Below are 25,525 nucleotides of genomic sequence, written 5' to 3'. Positions count from 1 at the left end.
GACAGCAGCCATCCCTGAAAATCCACTCAGAGCAATACAGGGAGCAAGGCCAGAGTCTCTCCCCACCTCCAAATTCCCTTAGCTTACATCCTCACCCCAGGCCCTTTGCCCGGTTCCGTTACTATGAATGATGATGCCTTTTCAGCACCTGTGAGCCCAGATATCACAAAAGAATCTCTTTCTCCTTTCTATAGGTGGCTTGTTCCTAAAACGAGCGCCTGCAGTGTGTGGCTGAAATCCTGATTGTGTGAACTGAGTGTCTGAACGACCTAAACTTACCTCGTCTGAGACAACGCAGTCATTTACAAGGTTCTTGGGAAGGTACAGCAGGAGGCCTGAGGGCCCAAGTCTGCGGTGGCCTGTTTTTATGTGCCCACCAGGTAAGAATTGTTGTTGCATGTTTCAAGGGCCGTAAAGAAAACAAACACCAAACTACAAACCCAAAGATGAATATACAACAGAGTATAGTTCCCGCCTGGAGAAATATACTGGAGTATATTTATATAAATATACCGGGAGTATATTTACTACCTGGCCCTTTACAGAAAAGTTTGTGCATCTCTGGATTAAAAGAAGAAATCTACTTGGAACCTGTTGACGCAGGGCCTGGCACACAGGAGATACTTGGAAAGGTGGAATTTCACTGCCAAAAAAAAAAAAAAAAGATATTCCTGGAGTGATTTAGTTGTAAGAAAATGTAAATGGGATTCAGATACAAGAGAACGTTTGTCAGATTTGTGGAGCATATAAAAATGTTCCTATCTGGCCTCCCCACTGTTCTCTCCCCCACTTGGTTCTCTACGGTTGCCATGATGAAGGGCCGGAGTCCGGGCAGCTTAACAGAAACTTATTTCTCTTTAGTTCTAGAAGCTGGAAGTTCAGCTGTCGGGTTTGATTTCTCCTGAGGACTCTCTCCTTGGCTTGTGGATGGTTGTCTTCTTGCTGTGTCTCTCTCGTGGTCTTTCCTCTGTCTGGTGTCCCTGTACGTGTCCAGATTTCTTCTCCTTGTAAGGACACCAGTCAGATTGGACTAGAACTAGGTCTCACCCAAACGGTGGCCTTATTTTCACTCACCTCTTTAAAGGCCCTATCTCCAAAGACAACCACATATTGAAGTCCTGGGAGTGAAGGCTCTCATATATGAATTTTGGGGAAGATAACAATTCAGCCCACAACACCCCCTCTTAAATTAAAGGAAGCATTACTAATTAACAATGCTTTTTCCTTTGTTTGGAACAAATAACCCGTACATACTAAGAGGTGCCATAATTGGGTAATGGAAAGGGAATGGCCAGTCTAGTTTGCGGGGCAGACATCTTTACCTTCCCTGCGACAGAAACAGTGACTGTACCCCAAATATCCATATGTGCCCCCACATCTCTCAGCCTCTGGCTCACAGGAGGGCCACGGCACTATTTGCAGCCCTCAGAGAACCGGCAAGGGCAGAGGAAGGCCTCCACTTCATGCTCTCTCTGCCACAGCAGCCACAAAACCATGTTGGGTGGATGGAGCCCTGGGCCAGAAGCAGCCTGAATCCCTGAGTCACCACAGGGAAGATGGCTGCCCTGGCGTCAGCCAAACTGCCTACAAATTTGTGTGAGAAATAACCTTTATTGGGCAAGTCACAGAGATTCGGGTTTTGTTATCAGAGCAAAGCCTCCTCTATCTAACACATTGGGTCACCAAAGAAGAAGTGAACCCTGACGAAGGGGTCACAGAAGGCATTCTCTCAGACCTGCCATGAATTCACAGTCCAACTTTGGGCGAGCAGCCTTGTTCGTGACATGGGCTCCCTTCCTGCCCTCTTCACCTGGCTCCAGTAATGAGGCCGGTACAGAATCCTTTTTGTTACTCCTGAGGGTTTCTAATACCAGCCAGAGACCTTTCTTTCAAAATAGCTAACGGGTCATCTCCTGAGCAGGGAGACTATGTTGTGTAACTAGCTCAGGCCCTGAAGTCGGACCCATTTCTTTTGTCTACCTGAGAACCATGCCATGTCCTGGCATTGTCTTCTCCGCCAGGTGTCATTGCTTGGTTTTATACCGCTAAGCTCTGACCCACCCCTGGGTTTACTCCATTGCTTGGTTTTATACCACTAAGCTCTGGCTAACCCCTGGGTTTACTCCAACCTGCCAGAGCGGGTTGCCCCAAATGTCTCCTACCCACACACCAGCTCAGACGGAGACAGACCCAAGGAAAGAGAATGCAGAGGCCAAAATACTCCCCGCCCTTCCCCCACCCCAGTCCGTCAGATCTCACAGATCACTGTGTGTCACGAAAACAGGGCCGCAGAAAACAAGTATATACCCCATTCGTCTCTGGAACCAGATGTCTGAAAAGCTCCCTTGACGAAAAAGCTGCCACAAATAATACATTCATTTACTACTCAGGAAATACGCTCCTTTCATTGAGAAGTGATGACATTAAATTGAACTGGCTCCCAGTACTGCTCTGAATTATTCTCACTGTGCCTGGAGCTCACAGGGGGTCCCACAAAGAAAACAAATAAAATAAGCGAGAGGCTTCCAGACCTCCCCCCTCCAAAATATCAGTCTTGCACTCTTTCTGAATTTGTTTCATTTTGTGACATGGCTACTGAGAAGATGTTTTACATTGATTTCATCTAATAAAACCCAATAGCCTTTTAAGAGCAAACACAGGTAACAAAGAGTCCCAGGGGTCGCTGCTCACTTGGAAGATCTGTTGAGACAGAAAGTCTTTCTCTGGTGGGTGGATGGTGGAAAGAGTGTGATGCGCAGAATCTTAAGGAACCGCATGATTCTGATACTGACCTGAAATTGCAAAGACCGGTCTATGGAAGGAACTTAAAGACACCTATTGTAATGACAGCTTGTTCTGCGGTGGACTCCCCACTCTGTCCACGACAGCCACACTCTCACTTCTGCGTGTTCTTGGAGGGGGGAGCCCTGCCTCCCAGACTTGCTCTGGGACCAGCTCACTTAGGGACGCTGGGGAGTCCTTAAACCATTCAGGGCCACAGTTTTCTCTTCCGCAGAAAACTTGGGATTGAAGCACATCATCTCAGGTCCCTTTCTGTTCTGAAATGTTTCTGATCCCTGGGTGGAAAGAGCATCGCCAAAACCCGATACTCATTGTGGCTCCCTGAGCCCACCACACTTTAGGAAACCTCGCATGGCAAAAGGTGCACTCCCACCACGCCATCCTCTGAGCCACACCGTGCAGGGGGACACAAGGCTTTAAGCAAGGTGATATATATGTATATATATGAAAAGCTTTTTGCAGACAGTGACGAGTGAAGTCAGAACTGGGACAATTCAACCCTCCCATCCCCCCTCATCACCCTTCTTCCCTCAACCCTAAAGCAAGGACGAAACCTGGAGGTACTATTCACAGGTGTCATTCTTTATGTGCCGTTTTCAGAATCTCCAAGGGAGATCCCGAGCCTGCTGCAAAAGAGGGAAAATGATTTTTCTTGCGCCACCATCTGCTGTTCTTCGGTCAGATAAGAATTCTGTGGATCGGGGCGTCTGGGTGGCTCAGTGGGTTAAAGCCTCTGCCTTTGGCTCAGGCCATGATCTCAGGGTCCTGGGATCGAGCCCGGCATCAGACTCTCTGCTCAGCGGGGAACCTGCTTTCCCCTCTCTCTCTGCCTGCCTCTCTGCCTACTTGTGATCTCTGTGTCAGGTAAATAAATAAAATCTTAAAAAAAAAAAAAGAATTCTGTGGATCGTACACCTGCTACGAGGGAAATGAAGCGGTGATACAGGAATGGAAGATGTCCCCAGATGCCCTACCGCTGGGTTCCCTCCTGTATGCAGTCCGAGGTAGGGCCACGGACCTTACGTAGAAAACAGTCCGACTGTTGCAAAAACTCACTGTGTTAAGATTTACCAAATGCAAAGAAATGAAGCAGTCAAAGTGAGGGAAAAAGTGTATTTCACAGTCATTATAAAAGTACATATATTTAATAATGGTGACATAAATACGGTCCTTACTTACGACCAAATCGTACAATTACACTTGACTTTTTCCTCCTGGACTTCACGTGGTGATAGGTCAATCATTTCCATTGGTTAACTACAGGCTGACTGAGGTCATGGGCACAGACTAATGAGAGACAGTCATGGGTCGCAGAGACAACACGCTCTGTACTTAACCAAAGGGACGGTCAAGTTTCCCATATAAATATAATAAAATAATAAAGAATTTAACATTTCTTCTTTCACTCGGTTTCATAGATTTGTCAGGTGCTCACATACAAAAAATACAGTTGGCTCCTCCCTTTTTCTCACTTCCCCCTCACCTCTCACTGGGTTCTGGAATAAACCTGAGTTCACAGTTCAAGCTACCAATGATGACATGGTCGGTTAGTTGCATGACCATCCGTGGCTGCTCCTGGATTGAGGAACAGGACACATGTCCCAATGAGCTAAGAGCGATACAGAAAAACACTATGTTCTAAAGGCAAGTACAATACGAGGACGAGACACAGAGGGCAAGAAGTCCACAAGGCACAGGGACAGGGCCTACAAACCTGCAGAGCGGGACACTTGCAAAAACGGTTCCTTCGCTGATCAAAAACCAGACACTTCACATCCATTGGAGAGGAGTCTTTTTCAGATGCTTTTCTTCTCTCTGCTTAAAAAGCTCCATTTTCAATGGAAAGTTCTGGAGCCCGGTCTGGAGCCACAGAGAGGGATAACACCAATACCAGGAACCCGACTCCTTCATACTAAACCCTAGAGCCGGGAGGATCCTATCAAGGGGGAGGCAGCAGCTCTAGGGTCTTGTCAAGACGAGCCAAGACTGGGCCTATCCCAGCGGCTTCCAGGGTCAGCCAAATATCTGCTCTCTCCTGCCTCAGTCAGAATCGTGTAGAGCAGAAGGAGGTCACGATGGCTAAATGAGAAAAGATGAAGAAGCACCCCGCGGCTCCCCGGCCTGGGCTGGCTGCCGGTGGGAATGAAGGCAGGCTTCACCACTTCTCCAGGCCCACGGCCTGTTTCAGACTCAGAGGGCTGAGCGGACTAGCTTTGGGGTGACCACACCTATGGGTTCTGCTCATGCCTGCACGAGCCAAGAGCTGTAGACCCCGAGCCACGGTGTGACCTGTCTCCTGAGCTAACCACAATCTGTCCCGTGCTGGTTCTTCTTCTTTTTTTTTTTTTCCCAATTTTGCTCATGACGGAGTGGCCTCTCCTCCCCCACCAAGCGCCAGGGCCCAGGCTCCACGTGGAGGCGGCCCCAGCAGGCTCCTGCGAGACATGGTCAGACAACACGGAGATCCACAAAGCCATGCAGGGATGGCACAGACACGGAACCGGAGACGCATCTTTGGTTCAAGCCTTGGCAAAAGGTGTGAACACGGGACGCAGACTCAAAGCGCATTCGAGGAATGCTGCTCTCCTCAGAGAACACGCGGAACTGCTTTTCTGACCACGATTCCCACCGCGGGAGGCGGCTCACAGCTTACAAACAACTCGTCCGGCCGAAACCACACTTGGTCTCTTGGCAGCCCCAAAACGGCACTGAGCAGAGGTAATGAATGGTGCTTTCCAAATGCATCCACATTGAACCTTAATGTCTTCTCTCTTTCTCAATACCCGGCTGTAACTCGGTCCCACACCTTCCAGAAGGTTAGGCTGTGTTGGTAAGGTGGTAAGAACACAGGGCCCACGGCGATCGTGCCTTCCTGGAGGCCGTGATGGGGAGGGCCACCAGCCACTGAAAACCTTACGTGGGAGACCACCAATGCCCTCTGCGTGTATCATCTCGTGAAAACATGAGTTTGGTAGGCTCACTTCTCATCTCCCCACCCAAGTTTTTAAAATCTTATTACTTTGATTTGACATCCTCTAAGGAAAAATCATCTTTGGAAAAGGTAAGTCGACCCTTAGCAAGTTTCAACCAAAAAAGATGGCAAATGTGTGTCCCCTTTGGCCTTTGCCTTTCGTCGGGGAGCCACTGTCTGGCTCCGTCTTTGCCCAGCTGCCCCTTCCCACGCAGACTGCTGGCCGAGGCTGCAGCCCACGTTCCTCGGAGGTGTCCGAGGCCTGGTCGTTGTTGAGTCAGCGGCTCCCCGGGCCCTGCGGGGACTCACCTCTACGAGAGGAAGGGAACCGCTCTGGGACAGGGCCAGTCCCCATGCAACAGGCTCCCTGCTGAGAAGTCACAGTCCCGAGAGGCGCCCCCAGAGTACAGCGTGAGCACAGAGCCCATAACAGGCTGGGACATGGGTAGCCCAGAGGCTGATGGCCACAGTGGCCCAGCAGGGGGAGGCGGGCAGAGGGCTGGTGGGCGGGTGGGCAGAAGCAGGACACAGAGACTGCACCTCTAGTCAGACCTCCGCGTGAATTCCGGCATCTCTGGGGTCCCTGTGCAAGGCCGGACTGTGCAGGCTTCGAGTCTGTGGGTGTCAGCCATTCACAGTTGGGAGACAGCATGGCAGGGGGAGAGGAGAGACCCTGAAGGAGGCTCCCATGCGGCCTTCCAGTCTTCACACCCTGATGCGCGTGGGGAGCTCCATTCCTTTGCTTTCCTCACAATTACCCAGAATCCCACCCTGGCCCAGGTCAGCACTGGCCCTTGACTCCGTCGGGCACATCGAAGGAGAGGCTCACAGGGGCCATGGGCTGCAGCGGGGGCATGCTGGCCTCCAGGGGCCGGTCTGCAGACGGCTGCAAGCTTTGCTGGCGTTTCCGCAACATCTGTCCGATGCCCATCATGGGGAACCTGCCCCGGCTTTTCACGCAGTTCGGGCTCCCCAGGGGCTGCGTGGGGCCACTGGTGGGAGCTGGAGATGGGGAACACACGCCCTCTTCCTTTGGGGGGCTGTTCTTTTCTTCGTGAGCAAAGGAGACCAGAGTGGGATGCAAAGGAGTCTGCAGGGGGGACAGGCTTCCGGGCAGCAGGGCCGGGGAGAGCGTCCGCTCACCAGGACTCCCACGGGCCAAGCCCCCAGGCGAGCCGAGAATCCTATAGTGATGAGACGGGGACAGTGGCTCCGTGTGGTCCTCGCGATCCACAGACTCGAAGGAGCGTACCATATCCAGCACCAGGGGGTCTTCCTTGGGGGGCAGGCCAGGGACCCCAGGGCCCTGCTGAGGGGGCTCTGGTCTCTTGACAATCCTGGGGGTCCTGGGAGGGGGGACGGGGATGAACTCCATGGAAGAAGAAGCCACACAATTGGAGTCTGAGGTTTTGCGGAAAATATTGCGGCAGCCGAAGGAATCTGCACCCAAGAAAGCAAAGGACAAAGGAGAGAAAGAAAAGGACATCGTGAGGAGAGTTGCGTCACCTGTGCGAATGGCCATCCCCGGCCTGCTGTGGCCTCCTGACCGAGCCAGACCCTTCCCGGGGAGACCAGAAGGAACCAAGAAGCAAAGGGCTCCGGCGTCCAGCGCTTCCCACAGGGAACCAGATGCTCTTCCTAGGACAGAGGGGATAGCAGGCCGGGGACAGGCAGCCTCCCACATCCTGATCTGCCCACGGCACCACCTTAACATCTGCTCTCCTTTTGGTCACTGAACTCCGGACCCTGCCAATGAGCTTTTGAATGAAAAAGGTACGTGGCTCAGCGGAACCACCGCCCCACAGCCAGAATGACACGCACCCCGCCTGGCTTGCTGCGGACCCATGAACTTGGTCCTCAGACAATTGACCCTGGAAGGAGTGTTTCCCTCGTGACTTTGTTTATTTTTTGTTTTTTTAATTGTGGTAAAAAAAAAATGACATAAATTTCTCATCTTAACCATTTTCGGTGTATAGTTCAGTAGGGTTCAGTATATCCCGTGTAGTTGTGAAATAAAACTCTCAGAGGTAGAAATCAGAACTCTCCCCACTCAACTGGAACTCCCGCTTCTGGCCCCTGGCACCCACCAGCCTGCTTTCTGTCTGTGACTCTGACTACACCAGGTGCCTCACGTAAGTGGGATCTCTGGTGCCTTCTGGGACCGGCTTGTCTCACTGAGCAAAACCTTCTCGAGGCTCACCCGTGTGGGAGCGAGTGTCCGAATTTCCTCCCTCACGACGCCCAGTCGGACCGGAGCCTCACCCAGTTCTAACAGGGGTGACACACACCTCGTCCACACACTGAAGGCCACAAGCCAGTCCCCACAGTGTCCACCTCAAGCAGGCCCAGCCTGGAATCCAGGTTTGCAAACGGGGCCAGAAAGAAAGGGAACTCCCCCAAATTTGAAGCACCGGACAATCAGGCCAAGTTCCTGCGGAGCAAGGACGGCCTCAGCGTCCCTTCTCTGCCGCCGAGCTTTACAGGCCCCTGTCGAGCCTCAGCCGCAGGAACAAGCAGTGAGTCATGAGCAGCCGAGGCCACCGGGCATCCTCTTCGCCTCACATAAATAAATCACAGATCCCGGAATAAATCTCCTCCTCGGGCCACCACAGATGCCTGAGGTCCGCCGGTGGAGACAAGCAAATTCTCACCAACGGCTGACGTCCCCGGTGCGCCAGCCGGCGTGCGAGCATCCCTTCCCCTCCCTTCCCCTCCCTGCAATGGCCATGCGCTCCTAACTGGTGGCCTGGGGTCCCCCCCCGCCCAGTCCTGTGTCCTCCACTTCCCCGGAGATGCAGAGCCTGTGAGGAAGCCTCCCACGCACGTCCTGCTCATCTCCAGCCCAGAGTCACCTGGAAGTCACCCGCACACCGCATTACCACCCACCCCCCCAGCAAGGGCCTGCTCCCAGGCCCCCCACCCTGTGAGCACTCTGGCTGGCCCCTCCTCATCCATCCTCCTCAGGAGGCAGGTGGCTACACGGGTCAGGAGAGAAAATTCTAGAGCCAGGTGGCCCAACGGGAAATCTGGACTCTGCTGCTCACCAGCTCTCTGACTTTGCACGGTTCCCCGTGCCTGGTTCCTCTGCTCTAGAAAGGAGGGTGAGAATAAGCTCACTGGGGTGAGCTAAGAGCCTGCAACAGGGTCTGGCCACACAGCGCATGCTCGGGTGCTAGCGACTGCAAACTGCCAGGCTCTCAGATGCCTCCGGGCGGAGGAAGAAAAATGCAAGGAAACCAATGATGACCGGCCCAGGAAACTACCAGGCACGGAATCCACCTCGAGGGTGGCAAAGTTCTCCAAAGTATCAGCACTGACCGAGACTTTCTTGGGGACAAGCACGAGAGAGCACCATCAAGGGCCCGATGTCGCTGCTGGTGACCAAGCCAGAGAGCAGAAGCACTAAGGGGGGACAAACAGAAGTCCGCCCAGAGACATCCCCTGCCTTCTGCAAGCTCAAGAATGAAATTGAATCCAGTGGAACTTTCCTCCCCGGCTGAGAACCAGGTCTCTCCTAGGGGAACAGGCCCCCTGCTCGGCGCTCTTTGAATCTTTCCAACACTTTCCGGCTCCCCCTGCTCGCTTTCCACACCTCTCCGTGCTGTTCCGGAGGAGGGAGCCTTGTATTTATCAGTTACCCGAGGGATCAAATTTGGATCCTCTAAGGGTTAGGATCTTAGCTCCCAAAAAGCCAACAGAGCAGGGGTCTGAGCCCCCCCACCCGCAGCCCAGAGCCCAGACTCTATCGACCAGGCTTCAGTGCCTCTACTGGGCTCTCTCTCCTGTGCACGCTCTCTCAACACCGTGCTCTGCACCCCGAACTCTGGTCCTATAATACTGAACACCTGTCCCTTGTTCCACAACACTGGGCACCCCCGTCACTACGCCTGCATCCCAGTCTCTGCTGCTGGACTATTTTGTTCCCTGATCTCTGCTCCCAACCACGGTACCATGTACCCCATCTCTGCTCCCACAATACAGTGCAGATGCCCCCACCCTGCCACCGCTCCGCTGTCTCAAAGCCTGGCTGCACAGGCGGCCGTGTGCTCCCTGCTTTCGCATGGGCACAAGAATCGTGTGTGTCCCACGGGCCCACACAGCCATCCGTGAGGGGTACGCAGTGACCACACATCTTGAAACACAAGGGGCCCAGCCCATAGGCCGAGCTGACCCACCTTTGTCGGGGAAGCCGGTCTTGGGGGCCTTGCGGTCCTTCAGCAGTGCTTTCGTGTTCTGAATCTGCGTGATGAGAGAGGCCGGGGGCTGTTTGTGCGCGGGCGCGTTCTTGTCCGGCTTCTTGGAAAACGGCCGATGAAGAAAATCTCTTTTTTCTTGTTCTTTGGGCTTTTCATCCTTCGAGTCAGAAGTAAACACATGGACTCAGACACACGCAGATCTCCGAGGAGATCTGAGACAGCCCAGCCTCCCAAAACTCTGCTCTCAACTGACGATGAACATCGTAAGAGCCAGGGCCCTGCAGACGCTCCGGGGAAGCCCCCTTCCCTGCCAACCACCCCCTCCCCGCCCCCGTCCCGGGGCCAACAAGCCAGCTTCCATCACCCCCAGCTCCCTGCATGGCACTGTTTCGAGGTATTCCAGCAAGAGCAAGATCACCCTAAGTAGGTCAGTAGTTCCAACATGCTGAAGGAACTAAGGCATAGCTCATGAGCACTTCTGGAAATCTGTTGACTTATCTAAATCAGGGCCCTCATATTCAGCCCACAGAGGAGACACAACCACTTCCATCCCTATGCCTACTCGTGTGTGTTCAGTCAAGCCAAGAAGGCGGGAGTCCTGAGCCAGCCTGGGCATTTCTGACCCGTGCCCACCCTTGGTCACGCACGCCCTCGCGTGCATGCTTAGCACCGGCACTATTTAGCCATTTTTGCTCTAAGTCTTGCCTTTCCTGAACTCTACCAGCCAGGATCCCTCTGACAGGAGTGAAGTTTCCTATTTTACGTATCTTCCACCCCACAGCCTCTGACATAAAGCCAGACACACAGAGAGAAGGTTTAATAGTTATTGAAATGTTTATTTTAAAAAAGCCAGTGGAAACCGAACTGAATTAAAATCGAGTTCAAGCTCCTGGGAAGGGAGTGATACGGCCCTGGAGTTCCTTCTCTGGCCCTGAAGAGTGTCTGATGTTTACCCTTTAACAGAGTCCCTGACCTCACCGCCAGAGAGGGGGAAAAAAAGACAGTTATGCATTTTTGCCTTTAGTGTTAAGAGCATTTGCAATTCAAGAGAGCTCATCCATTTTTCATGGGTGTTGTTGAAAAGCTTCTTAAGGAAGCCTCTCTAGTGCTTGGTAGGCCCTTTCTGATGAGGTTTTTCAAAGCCTCTGCAGAGTGGGGTTCATTAAGCCTACTCTGAAAGCAGGAGGGAAGGAATTGGAAGTGGGGGTGCCGTGCCCAGCCTGAGGGTCTCCGTGAGGGCCACGTGGCTGTCCCCAGTAGAGGACCGAGGTGGGAAGAAAAGAGAGGCGAAGCCCAGAGAGCGGTCATTCTCTCCCGTTGCCACTGCAGGCCCTCTGGAAGCCTGAGCAGGGCCAGGAGAGAGAAAGAGCCGGGCACAGGAGCTGCCGAGGGACAAGGACTAAGCTGTGGTCCCCGGGCTCCAGGTCGGCATTGGAGATGGCACAGAGAAGTCTTGTGCTCCAGGTCCCGATGCAGAATGTTACTGAGTGGAAAGAGGGGGCCGCCTGCTCCAGCCCATCTCGGTCAAGGCCACGGTTCTTTACTGCTTCACTCTCCCTGTTTCAATGAAACACCAACAACTCCTTCTCTAACGCAAAGGGAAGCAAGCTTTCACACGCCCCTGTGCCCCAAACATCAAAGGGCACATGAGAGGCTTGTCCTAAAAAGTCTGGCAAAATTTCCTCCTCTCATGCTGTTCTTTCTACTTTTGTTTTTATGGGAAAAGTCACCAGGTCCACTGTTGGCACTCTGAACAGCAAAAAAGGCGATCAAATGCACTTCTGTGAAACACTGTAAAACAGTGTTTGGAAGGAAAGACAAGATTGGCGTTCCCTCCTTTTCAGGACCGGTCCACAACGATGAGTACAGCTTCCTTTGGGCTGCTCTGGGACCCTACTCTTTAGAGGGCTGCCTGGTTTCACGGATTCATTTTAGCTCCTCCCCAGCTCTCTTTGGCTTCTCAAAAGCTGAAGAGTCAAGATGCAAAGTTTCCGGGCCCCAGCAACACCGCTTAACTAGAGTTCATTAGCACGGACAGGTGTAGTAGACATGAATTTTCTGCAGAGAGAACCCAAGGTTGGCTCTAGAAATCTCTCTGGTAACTGATAAAGGGATATTTGGCACCAAACAGAAAGCTGCTATGGAGGGGGTCTAAGGAGGGGGGAAATGGAATAAGGACACCTGCTCGGGCCACCCTGTTGAACCTAATCCCAGGATCCTACACCCTGGTATTTCTCCCAAAGGTCCTGGGACATGCTTCTCCAGCCCAGAAGAATAGGTGATTTCATGGTGACCAGTTTCCTAGGGGGATACCAAGAATTCAGAGTCCGGCAGATCCCTGCCAGGGATAAAATGCCAGATCGATCGGTGTGGATGGTCGACAGCCCACACGAGGGACACGTTTGCACGTCACCAGCCAATCTCAGCGCCCTCCAAGCGCAGGTGACCAAATGCAACCGATCATCCAATTAAACCTTTTCATTTGCATGCCCTATTTTCTCCACAAGAGGATCTGGGGAATGGGATGCGAAACTGCTTTATGTAACAGAAACAGATCTTCAGAGGGACTCATTATGTTCCCCCTTCGACATGCCCACACCCGCTCCCGCGCTCCCCTCCCAGCGATGCTGCTGCCCGCGCGGCCTCTCTGGTTTTCTTCTGAATCTCACTTGCTCCCCACACCCACACCACCCTCCCACCGCAACCAAACTCCCCAAGGCAGATCAGAGAGGGGGACTCCATGAAGGCCCAGAAGCAAGCCCCATACAAAACAGCTCCTGGTTTTCTTTAAACCACTTTCGACCCACTGCCCAAGTGAGCGGACATTTATAAAACTGGACACTTGGAAAATGTGGCATCATAAAGGAGGGTCTACCCAAGACTCTTCTAGTGTTGGGACTGTTTCAGAGAAAAGAGAAAGCAGCTAGTGGCTGATGGTGCACCGGGCTTCTGGAAGGAGCGGTCTGCAGGCCTGACAGCGAGTAGGAAGAGGAAAAAGCAGGTCCTCAGCCTCTGAGATCTGAGCCCCAGCACTGGTCCCTTGAGACTTGTCCCTGTGACTCCAGCCTCCTGCCTTTCAAAGAGCAGGACCCCTCCCCTTTCCTCCTCAGCTCTGCTCCTGTGGGAGTAACAGGGTGACCTCCCGCTGGGATGGCCCAGGGGCCCGGGTGTTGCTTGCCGGTTGCTTTGGGAAAGCCACAGAGATCCGATTTTGCCACAGGGCAAAAATAACAGAGTTGAGAAAAAGAGGGCATGGTTCATAAATTTGGCCATGGAAGCTCTGGACTGTTGCACAGACCACTTCTTATGCAGGTAGGGACATAAATGCATAGCCAAGTATAGAGTTACAGCAAGACAATAAAAAATGGTCAACTAAACCTAGAAAGCATCAGTCTGATCTGAGGGGATTCTGATAAACCCACTCACAACTGGATTCTGCATTTTAATTCCAGAGTGGGATGGGGGAGGGGATATAGAATCCAGACAGCCCCGAGCAGAGAGATCCCTCAACCTTCAGGGTCATATGTCGTGGTTAATTTCAAGTGTCGACTTGGCTAGGCCACGGTACCCAGTGTTTGGTCAAACAGCAGTCCAGATGTTGTTGTGAAGGTTACTTTTCAGATGCGATTAAATCAGTAGGCTTTGAGTAAAGCAGAGGACCCGCCACAATGTGGGTGGGCCTCGTGTAATCAGTTGAAGGCAGTAGAAGGAAAAAGACTGAAGTGTCCTGAGGAAAAAGGAATTCTGCTTCCAGAAGGCCTTGGGACTGAGCTGAAATATCCATTTTTCTCTCGGCATCCAAGCATCTCTCTCTCTCTCTCTCACACACACACACACACACACTCCCTGTTGGTTCTCCTTGGAGAACTTAGACGAATTCATCATAACCCCCAAGTTCTTACCTGCACAGCATGAAATTCAAGGTCTCTTGTCCAGGTGTCCAGGGAGGCCTGTGAAAAGCAACATTTCCAACAATTTAGAAACTGTACCTGCTATTTATCCCCTAAAGTCTATCCCCTACCACTTGCAGCTCTGGCTGAGAATTACTCGTTTCGATGTTTAGAGACAAGAAGCCAAACTCCTAAATCACCACGAAAGTAGGTAGCAGATGCTCTCGGTCATGCACTGAGTAGGTTTTCTAGCTAAGTTTTTAATTAAACTCTAAGACACATAACGGAGGAGTGCTCTAACGGCAAGGGAGTGGTTCAACCAATGCATTTTCTCCAAGAGTAAAAACATGCACGGAATGAGCACCCAGACCAAGATACAGAACCCAACTGTACCCCCACCCGTGTCCTCTCCCAGTCCCCAAAGGTAACCACCACTCCATTTCCAGCAGCACGGAGTGTCTGATCTGATTCCACACTTTATTTTTACAAATTGTGTAGATTTGAAACAAGACACCAAGGGAATATTTTAGTGTTTTCCCTTTAAACTTACTCCCCCTGTGATGGGTTGAACACTGGAGTCCTCACCCCCAGGACCTCAGAATGAGACCTTCTTGGAAGACAGGGTCAGGACAGGCCAATCGTGTTCCCTTTAAGGCTTGGGGGATAGGGATGTGTGAAAGTGCATTCTCCTTCACCTTTGAGGAGGGGGCCCGTTGGGGAGTCACATTTACGGAGGTCATCCAGCCCCACTGCATTGGGACTGGGATTCTCATTAAATGGGGGAAACTGGACCCAGAGACGCACACACAGAAAAGAGCAGGTCAAGACTCAGGCAGATTTCAGTGGTGCTATAAACCGAGGAACCCCGAAGATCCTAGTAACCCCCTGGAGCTAGGAGGCACGGGGCAGGTTCTCCCCTCACAGGCCTCGAAGGGAACCAACCTTGGGCTCGGACTTCTGGCCTCCAGAACTGAGAGACAGGGTGCTGTTGTGCACCCTGGGTGTGATGCTTTGTCATGCTTTGTGACAGCACGCCCCCGCACGTGGGTCCGGTCCCTCTGCCACGCCCTGCACAGTGTCCTTCCCAGGCTGCCCCATGGCTCTGCGCCACAGAGGAGCCCTCCAGCCCGAGCTGACTTTGCTCTGCACAGGAGCGATTTTAACAAACACAGCCTCTCGTTCTCTGCAGCTTTAAGAAGCCAGCTTAAGTAAGATGACTGCCTCAACTTGACCTCCACCCTCGAGGGCAGCTTTTCTTTTCCTTGGGGGCACATGCTCGAGGCATTCTAAGGTGAGACAGATGTCCCACTTTTACAGACATATTTGCCACCTTTTAAAGGAAGAGGAGGAGAAAGGTGGGGAAGTCGTCCAAGAACAGCCCTGTAATCCCATGGGGGAAATTATTTCAGCTTAATTCAGCTCCTTTGTCTCCTAGGAGAAACAGAACCGGAGCCGAGAAGAACAAAGAGGCCACGCACGCTCCTGGGACACGGACATGGCCCCGAGCCACCCCCGAGCCACCCCGGTGCCAGCTAGTGAGTGACCTGAAACCCATCCCTCTCCCTGCGACTTATCCTGGACCAGCGGATGGCGACTGGAAGGAGGCGCGCGAAGGCTCCGAGGGGGCTTTATCTAGAAACCCTGGGCCCCTTCAGCTCCTCTGAACACGTTTTCTAACTGGCCCCATTCCACGCTCTGGGCTCCAGTAGAGGCGGGAGAGACAATCTCGTAACGGCCTGTAACTTAATTAGTACAAGTATGGCTGCCGTTTGGAGAAAACAAATGGCTCATAGAAAATTGAAATGCTCTTTTTCCATTAGCGTTCCTATTGAAACCCTAACCATCAAATGTTTCAACAAGTGTTTAAAACACTCGCTGTGTGTTTTCAGGCCAAACGAGATAATCATCCGAGAAAAATAATCTGGGTGGAAAAAAAAAAAAAGGCCCTTTTCCTATCACAGATGCTTTCAAACAAACAATTGCAGGGGTCAGGTTCAAGGGCGACCAAGGACACGGGCACCAGCAGGGTGACTCGGAGGCCACTTAGGGCACACACGTGGGGCACTGGGTAAGTTGTTACCGGAGTCCCTCAAGAGTCAAATGCAGACCAAGAGGCAAGGGAGCCTCACGGTGAATTCTGAATCCTCTGCACCCCAGCTGAGGTAACAACCCTCAGAGCAAGTGACCAGATGTCCTTCCCTGCCTTAGGGCTTAGGCAGCAAAAGGGATACTCCCTGCTCTTAATGAACTCACAGTCCAGAGTGGGAGATAGACGTGAGTCAAACACTCCCTGAGCAACAGAACGTGCAAATGGGACAAGTTCCAGGACGTGGAATGGGGTGTGACAGCCTGTGGAGAGAGGGGACCCAATAGCAAAGGCCAGAGAATGGCAGGGGTTGGAATCTGAAGACAGAAGATATCAATCAGCAAAGAGAGGCGAGGAGAACATTCTGGAAGAGGGAAACAGGGAGTTCATAGCGCTGGGAGCCAGGAGAGCACAGAAGTCTGAAGGCCCCATGGGTCTGAGCCCACGGCAGGAAGCAGGGCTGCGTGTGTGGGTCTGGGGGACAAACAGATGCGGCGGCCATGTCACCGACTTTGCCTTCCAGGTGAAGGAAGCCTTCGAAGGCTTGGAGCAGGGAAGTGACCCCATCTGGGTATGGATGGCTTGGCTCTGGCTGGTATGCCAAGAAGCGAGAGGCAGGCGTTCATGGGAAAGGGGCTGACCAGTGAGGGCTGTGACCAACATCCAGGCCAGAGGCAGTGGTGTCTGGATGGGTGGGAGGGTTGAGACGGAGGGGGTGTAGGGGGTTTGAGAGGTTTAGGTGTCAAGCGGGCAGAGGGGGGCCAGGAAAAGCAACTCCTATGTTTCTGCTCTATATTGAGGGTGGGGCGGGCACCTGCAGAGGGACACAGGAGTGGGATGGTTCCAGGCACGCTGGACTGAGGACACCTTTGCTCATGCAGGAGGAGGGTTAGTAAACAACAGGCCAGAGGGGTCTGGAGCTCAGGGGAGTCTGCCCCCTACACCACCTGCGCCCTCCTGCCCTCAGCCTGAATGCTGTGCTCGGGCTTGGGGCTCAGCCCCGGAGCACCCCCGCCCCCAAAACTGACCTGCACCCCTTACCACGCTGGCACTGCAGCCTGTCTCAGAGGAAGACAGCCCAGGGTCAAGGCTAAGCCCTCCCACCCCCAGCCATCCCTGGAGTTCCTCCCAACTTCCCCACCCTCACTCCTCCCAACCCACACGGCCTCTCCTTCTCTTCACTGCCAATGTCACCGGCAGAGAGGTCTACCCGCACTGTCTTCACTTCCCTCCCTCCCCTTCTGGAGCCCATGAAATCTCTTTCTGCCTCTGCCACTTCCAGACCCCGCCAGAGTCTAACTAACAGCTCAGCCGACACCACGGACCATTTTACTCTCGGCCTCTCCTGCGGTCTCCTACACGCCCCCCAGCTACCCCTATCATCCTTGCGGGTTCCTCAGCCACGGGTGCCTCCCCATCCCCCCCTCCCTCAATCTCACCGCCCCCCTAGGTTCTGCCTAGACAGGACAGCCCTGCCATTCTGCCCTGCCTCGACGCTCAGGGGTGGCCTTCCCTGGGCTCCTGTCACAATGGTGCCTGGCAGCTCGGCTCTGTGTCACCCGTGTCGCCAAGACTGGCCTGGGCCATGCCCCAGGTACTCTCTGTCACAGCCAAGGAGCCTGGAACGGTGTTCAGTCACTGCCCACCCTCACTCAAGAACAACCCAGGAGAACTTCCTTCCCAGGTGACAGGCCCAGCTCATGCAATCACGAGGATGGAAAACTGAGTCCGAAAGGGAAGAGGAAGGGGGCAGGCCTGTCGGCATGAGGAAGGCTTCCGTACTGATCTCTCCTTAACTGAAAACATTCCGGGGGCATATGGCAGAGGCTCCCGGGGGGGGGGCGGGGGAACAAGCAGATTCCCAGGAGAATCAGTGAGAAGGCAGAGGAGCCACGTTTGACAAAGCACCAAGTGAGGAGTCCGGGACGGGTGGGTGGGGGAGACCTCAGCCTGGGCCCCGGGACCCCGGATCCGGCTTTCCAGGCACAGTCTCTTCACAAGCACATATATCGGGTCCAAAACTGGTACAACTTGCCATATGATACTAGTTTTTCTCTGAAATCAAAGAATCTCGGTGTTTCCTTTTAGATATGTACTGGGTAGCATTCAGTTGCCAGGAACAGGTGCCTGGAAAAACTTGGTTTCATCCAAAACTTTTTCTGTCCCTCATTTACTGTCTCTTTCTGATGCCAAGCGTTATACTCATGTACCTTTTTGAGCACCTATTTTTGCCTTCTGAAGTCCTGACAATGGTTTCCAACCTTGGCCACTCAATGGAGTCAGCCAGGGAGCTTTAAAAAATACTGAACCCCACACCCACCGCCCCCTGATTCCTGCCCCCATGAGCTTCAGTGTGGGGTCTGAGGGAGCAGTCCACACACCCAGGTATGTAAATGCTCCTCGGGGATTCTAACGTGTGGCCACAGCTGAGAACCACAGCCTGACGACTGAGAGATGGTGGCTTGCCTGGAAACCATTTTTCGGGGCTCAGTTAAGCCAGGAAGCATTTGTCTTTTGCTGCTTCTATGTCCCACCATCCTTGGTCTCCTTTCCATTCTGCTCTCCAAATGGAAATCCACTCTTCCTAAGCGATCCTGGGTTTTGCTTTGGGGGTCACTCACCTCATAGGGCTCCTTGGCCGGCCTGCACTTTTCTATCTGGTAGAGCTGCGTCTTGTAGCAAATGCTGTCCTGGATGTCAGATTTCTATCAGAAGAGAAGGGGGGGGGGGAAGCACGGTTTAACCCACAGGAAACAGAAATGTCCATTAAGCAGTCATTAGTTTTTCAGCCAGCACTTGGCAGAAAAAGTGTTGGAAGCGGCCGGCAAGCCAGTTCATTGCGATGCAGAGTCTCATCTGAGGAGGGCCAGCAGGCGGGATGAGGAGAAGCGGGGAGTCCTGGACCCAGAGTCAGGCAGCCTCCTCCTGCTGACCCTGGGCACGTCTCCGCTCTGGGCTGGTCTCTGATTTTTCATCTGCGCGATGAAGGCTGCTCTAAGATGTGAAAGCAGAAACCAAGTATGTGAGCTAGAAAGAATGACTTATGTTATGGAATCATGAGACAGGACAGGGACCTTGTTTATTGGCTTTATTGAAAAACAGTGAGCATCGTCTGCCCCTTCCCCTATGATTCACAGCAATTCATAATACGGCTTAAAGATGACGGCCAACTATATCTAAAACTATCTAGGTGCACCATGGAGGTCCAATCCTGTCTGGAGATGGGTGAATTACATGACTAATCGATTTACCAACCAACAAATATTCACGGAATGACCTTACAGGCTCCAACACAAAATCCATGCTTCTTGGTTCTACAAAGAAGAGATGAGAACTGAGAGAGAAAGGGAGAAACGACCAATAATTAAGTAATAATCAAGGTACATATTTTACTTTTGAGTTCCCTGGTTTCGGTTTTTAAATTATACAAGGCTTGTTAGTAATTGGTTGATGAGATTAATAGCCGGGACAGTGCATCCCGTGCAATTAAATCAGCCGTGTGCAGAAATTGGGGAGCGGACCAGCTGTAGTGTCTGCGGGGATTAATTCACTCTGGTTAAAAGCAGCCCCTCACCGAGACGCTGGTCCTCAGACCAGGTAGGTGCTATGATTGAAGGAACAGGCACCAAACAGACATCATACAATAAAAACCTTCTCCAGCGAGAAGCGCATTAGCTGAGTTTCCATAGAACATTCTCGGGAGACAGAGCCGGGCTCAGCTTTGTAACACTTGCGTGCCACCCCGACGCTGGGCAGAGGGGAGGAGCAGAACCAAGCAGATGGCAAGAAACAAAGACAAATCAAGACACGGCCGAAGAGCTTCAGTGATTGTTTAGGAAGAGCGTGAGTCACCAAAGTTTGTATCTGTACATACGGAGGCAGGCAGCAGAAAGACCTGGGTGGCTCAGTGGGTTGAGCGCCAGGCTCTAGGTCTTGGCTCAGGTTATGATCTCAGGGTTGTGGGGGTATAGCTCAGTGGTAGAGCATTTGACTGCATGATCTCAGGGTTGTGAGATCGAGCCCCGTGTTGGGCTCTGCACTCGGTGTGGAGTCTGCTTGGGATTTTCTCTCTCCTTCTCCCTCTTCCCCCACCCCTTCTCATGGTGCGTGCTCGCTCACTCAATCTCTCTGTCTAAACATAAGTAAATGAATCTTTAAAAAAATAATAAAAAATAAAGTCCCTTGGGGTGCCTCGCTGGCTCAGTCAGTAGTGTGCGACTCTTGATCTTGGGGTTGTGAGTTCAAGCCCTACATTGGGTATAGAGATTACTTAAAAATAAAATCCTTAAAAAACAACAAAACAGGGGTGCCTGGGTGGCTCAGCGGGTAGGGCTCCTGCCTTCGGTTCAGGTCATGAACTCAGGGTCCCAGGATGGAGCCCTGTATCAGGCTCTGCCCAGCAAGGAGCCTGCTTCTCCCTCTCTTTCTGCCTGGCTCTCTGCCTACTTGTGATCTCTGTCAAATAAATAAATAAAATCTTTTAAAACAACAACAACAACAACAAAACAAAAAACCCCAAAGTCCCTCCATCTTATCGATCGGCGTCCAAATAAGTTCTGCCAAAATAACGTTTGAATCGGCTAGCTTGTTTAGGAAAGTAGCAATTTCAGCCTTTAAATATAGAACTGTGACTTTGATAGTCAGCTTCAGGGAGACACTTTCTAAAAACTAATTTTTGAACAACAGTCATCATTTGAAAAAAAAATCAGCGTGTTGATCCTCTTTTCTTCCTTTTACTTGACAGCTATTTAAATTCTTTTTCTTTTTAAGATCTTATTTATTTGAGAGAGAGAGCATGAGAGGGGAGAAGGTCAGAGAGAGAAGTAGACTCCCCATGGAGCTTGGAGCCCCGTGTGGGACTCGATCCCGGGAGTCCAGGATCATGACCTGAGCTGAAGGCACTCGTCCAACCAACAGAGCCACCCAGGTACCCAAAAGCTATTAAAATTCTTAACTACTATCTTCTACCACAGTGGTCCCCAGACGGTGTGACCTTGAACTCAAATGAGTGAAAAAGGTATAAGAAGGCACCTATAATATATGCATATTTATTTGTAACTACAAGCATGTACCACTGTACTAACAGATCACATACATGATAAAATATATATCAAATAGGAATTTAAAAGGATAAGATAAGAAAAAAACATGGGGCATGTGGTCTTCTTATATAAAGGAAATGGGAAGCAGCTTCAAGTCCAATATCTCTTAAGTTCATCATCACGGGAGAACAGAGAACTGGGCAGGGTACAAGAGATTTTCTTACTCCTTATCACATAATAAAATGATATAAAAAAATACACTGTCAGAGCACCTGGGTGGTGCAGCCAGTTAAGTGTTTAACTCTTAGGTTCGGCTCGGGTCCTGATCTCAGGGTCGTGAGGTCAAGCCCTGCCGCGGGCCCTGGGCTCAGTGTGGACTCTGCTTCAGACTCTCTCCCTCTGCCTCCCACACCAGCATTTGCACACGCACTTGCGCGTGCACTCTCTCCCAAATAAATAAATCAATCTTAATTTTAAAAAATATATACTGTGTCAAGGGTCCTGTGTTTCTGGCCTCCACTCCTCTCCTACAGTAGCTTTCCTGCAACGGTGACACCATCTCCAACATGTAGTCTCAAAGCTGAGTATCTGTCCCCATCAGAAGCGTCATCCCTTCACTGCTTACACAAAGCACGTTTTCTTCCCCTCCACAAAACACGGTTCTTATTTTTAAAAGTCTTTTACTGTTGAGAATGCTTCTCCTTATGTACATCTTTCCTTGGGTGGTTCACCCAAGAAGTACTTCTGTGGATAATTTCCCGCTGGAGCAAAGTCTAGCAAATTCCCCAAGCTGAGTCAGCTTAGAAACATCTGCAGTCTCTGCCAACTGTCTGACAAACCTCCCAATGGGCTTCTTCGTCGACCCAGCAACGTTTTCTAGACATCTCCCCAATCTGTTTGCTGAAGAGATACACTCTGACCATCTTGTCTTCTGGGCATTATCGCATGGTCCTTTCTGCCATGGCAGGGGAATATCATCTCCCCAGTTCTAGGCAGATTATCGCCTTTAGCCCTAATACAGAAACCTCACAAAAGGTTTCAAAGCCTATTGTTAAGTGGAAATTTGCGGAACACTGAGTTGCCTATCACATGACTTTAAATAGCACCATCACGAAGGGCGACTCTCACGGGTGAGGGCTTCCTTTTTACTTTCCAGAGAAGTACATATAAATAATGGCCTCCTCATAAACCATGCTTTAGAGATGAATGCCTGAGAGGCACCTTTCCCCAACTTGTAGGACCACAGAAGTCCCCGATGCCTTTAACACGGGAACCCAAGATGCTCAAAGGCAGACAGAGAAGGCAACAGAGAAATTGAAGGGGAAAGTGGCTTGAATGTCGCCCGGTGCCGCCTGGGGGGTTAACTCTGTGGGAGGATGTTTGAAAAACACCGCAGATAAAAAGCACCAGCCACCTGAGAAGCAGGTTTTGCTACTACTTTATCCCACATTCAGAAACCCAGCCTCCCATTAGTTCAAATTAACAGCTCAGATCAAGTGTCAGCAACTGAGAAACACTCCAGGTGTAAGAGCTCCTTTTTCCACGGAGAGCAGAGAAAATTGCCACGAGGGCCCCACTCACCCCTGACAGATAACGCTCGAGTTTCTTGTTTAAGAGGAAGTAGATGGCGAGGATGTGGCAGGCGCGGTTGGAGAGCACAGTGTTGATCACGTCGCTGTTCTTGTAACCCAGCTTCTCCGTCATGTGAAGCACCACGCTCGGGCTCAGGTCCTCCAGGGAAATCCTGCCCAGCAAAGAGAGCACCGGTCACCTCTACTCCTCCACTGAGAAGCTCCGGGACCCCCTTAGGGATGCCCACAAACATGGCGGCACACAGCACCCACTGCCCCCCCACCACCAATCAGGGCCCCCATGAACAATCGTGTCCATCCATCCACTCGTCCATTCATTCACTCGACCTTTTTTATTATGAACAATGTCACACAGACAGAAAGCTAGTAAGAAGAGTATAAATAACCTTTGTGTACCCAAACCAGAATACACCACTGTTAACACTTTGCCCTATTTTCTTCATTTATTTATTTACTTGTGTATTTAGTGCTCAAGCATTTCAAGTCACAGACATCGTGACCTTCCATTCTTACACACCCCAGTGTGCTCCTTTAAGATCCAAGGACATCTTCTGCAGAATCACAATGTCATCCATATACCCAATAACTTAATAATTTGTAATAATCCTTAGTATTCTCTAATATCTAGACTATACTCAAATTTTCCCAATGAGCTTCGAATTTCTTACAATCTGGCAGTCTTTTCTAAAAATGTGTTTATTGGACACAGGTATGGAGCCCACACTTGAGTTGGGTGTAAGCTGGGCTCAGAAAGGAGCACATTCACGAGCCAAACCATACTGCGTTTAAAGGAACAGTGTGAGATCCCACATTCACAGAGGGAACTGGGGGCTCGGGTGTAAAGGAGGGTGCTCTGGGAGGACAGGTTAGAGCTTCCTCACAGGAGTATTATGAAGATAAACTCCTTGGTTAGAACGGAATGCCTGCTACTCATTTATCTACTTACCCACTCATTCACTTACTCATCCTTCAACAAGTCCCTGTCTCGTGGAGTCAACATTCCAGTAGGAAATAGACGAAATTAGTTCATTTAGTGTTCACGAAAATCTTATGAGTGGGTACTATGATGACCCCCATGTTACAGGCGGGACAAACTGAGGCCCGCAGCTGTGAAGTGCACTGCCTCGGGCTCCCATAGGCAAAAAGGAGTGCACCCTCAGGGAGAGTCTGGCTCCCAGTCTTGATGCTAAACCTCTACACTCAGCAGCTCTCAAATAGACAGACACGAGGAAGGACTGCAGAGAACAAGCAAGCAGGCTGGGGAGTGTAGCATGTGAGTGAGGGTAGCGGGGGTACATCATCAACTAGAACATTCTAAAGCCCTTAAGAGAGCTATAAATAGGGCAGTCTGAGCAGAAGGCAAACACAACCGGCCAGAAAGCTCTGTAGTCCACCAACCCTCCACCAAGGGTCCAAGGACGCTTTTTATGGGACCTCAGACCATAACACCCCGAGAAACCACACAGGACAAGTCCATAATGATACAGAAGAGGAAACTGACTTGCCGAATTTACAGACCAGCTGAAAAGGGGGGCAAGAGCAGACCTCGGTCCGCGGCCCACCTTCCACCCCGCATCGGTGTAACCTATGGCCGCACACTCCCTCGCTAGACACGTTATTAAGTGCCATTCAGAGAATGCACCCAAGGAACCACAAAATCTGCCCTCCCCTCCTCGCTGGCCACAAAATCAAATTCTCGATAACGGATGGGGTAGGTATGTAGGAATGACCAGTGGTTAAAAATAATAATAATAATAATAATAATAATAATAATAATAATAATAACGTTTGTTTAAAAAGAATGCAATTACTTGAACTTTGACAAAGCACTTACTAAGGCAGAAGGCTCCATTTTGGAAACTACCCAGCAATGCCTGTGTGGGCGTGGCCCTGCCCCTGGCCAATCAGACCAGGGCCCTGTACCTAGTTCTTGGCCAATCAGAGTACGGCCACATGGCCTCACCCTCTGGCCAATCAGATCGCGGGTACGTGAGCCGCCCCTGGCCAATCAACCACCGCGCCACCCTCGGCGGCAAGTCCTGTATCCCGCCCTCTACCCAGAGCAAGCCCAGGAAGGGAGAGCGATCAGGGAGAGGGGTGCCACCAGGGTGGGGTTGGGCGATGGAGGTGAGACGGGGGCAGTAAGCAGGGTCAGGCACCCCATCTCTGCCCTTCATATCTCCTGTCCTCAGAAAAGAGAGCTCTGCCAAAAGACACTGTCGACTCCGTTGACTGGGAGTACTAAACATTTTCAGTGAGCAACGTGTATATTTGGAAGTCTGCAATATCAGTTATTTAATTGTTTACTATCTCCCCGTGTTTGAACAATGTAGACCCTAGTAAAATATTCCAGAACACTAGCCAATGACTTCCTTTCCCTCCCGCCCACCCCCGGAGCTAAGTGGACGGTGGGAGACTGTCCAGGCTTGAGCAAGGCGATGGAGGAAGGCAGCCAAGGTCACCTCCCTAAAAATATCTGCTCCTAGCACAGGGAGGCTGGCTCCCTGCACAGCAAACTGTTGACTGACTGGCATGAATATTTATTATAAAAAGTTGACTTTTAAAGATACTTTCCTCTTGCCTTTTGGAGATCAACTTGGAAGCCGAAATGACTTAACAGAAGGCTTTACAGAAGAGTGATATAAAACATAAGCCCCGTATTTTCGCTCTTTCCCAAAAGTAAAACATTTTAACAACATCTAAAATAATGACATCTGAGGCTAGGCTTGTTGGGAAGCTATAAAATATACTTTATGATATAGTCTGTATTCCTTTCCCTGATCACATGCTCTGACTCCAATTATCTGTGTTCTGGTCAAACCAGAAAAATAACTATCAAAAGCACTGTTTCTTTTTAATTTTTCTTTCTTTCTTTTTTTTTTTTTTTTGCCTTACACATTTTTCAAAGTCAAGACTAAAAAACCAACCTCCTGCAAGAGTTTCTTT

General features: G+C 51.2%; 1 protein-coding gene across 2 annotated transcripts in view; it reads right to left on the bottom strand.

Annotated features, from left to right (window-relative positions):
• Positions 1-3,912: 3,912 nt before the first annotated feature.
• The window catches only part of HUNK (hormonally up-regulated Neu-associated kinase), a 100,614-nt gene continuing 79,001 nt past the window's right edge, over positions 3,913-25,525 (bottom strand). For both annotated transcript variants that reach the window (XM_046003908.1, XM_046003909.1), the window contains exons 7-11: positions 22,569-22,731; positions 18,567-18,650; positions 13,872-13,919; positions 9,949-10,126; positions 3,913-7,213 (exon numbers count right to left, since the gene is read on the bottom strand). In XM_046003908.1, coding sequence (XP_045859864.1) covers positions 6,555-7,213; positions 9,949-10,126; positions 13,872-13,919; positions 18,567-18,650; positions 22,569-22,731 — 1,132 coding nt within the window. In that variant the 3' untranslated portion in view covers positions 3,913-6,554. The remainder of the gene's footprint in view (positions 7,214-9,948; positions 10,127-13,871; positions 13,920-18,566; positions 18,651-22,568; positions 22,732-25,525) is intronic.

Source organism: Meles meles, chromosome 4 (assembly GCF_922984935.1).
Source record: "Meles meles chromosome 4, mMelMel3.1 paternal haplotype, whole genome shotgun sequence".
In the NCBI taxonomy this organism is placed as follows: Eukaryota; Metazoa; Chordata; class Mammalia; order Carnivora; family Mustelidae; genus Meles; species Meles meles.
The sequence above is the reverse complement of the archived record's forward strand: the minus strand, read 5'-3'. Positions and strand labels throughout refer to the sequence as shown.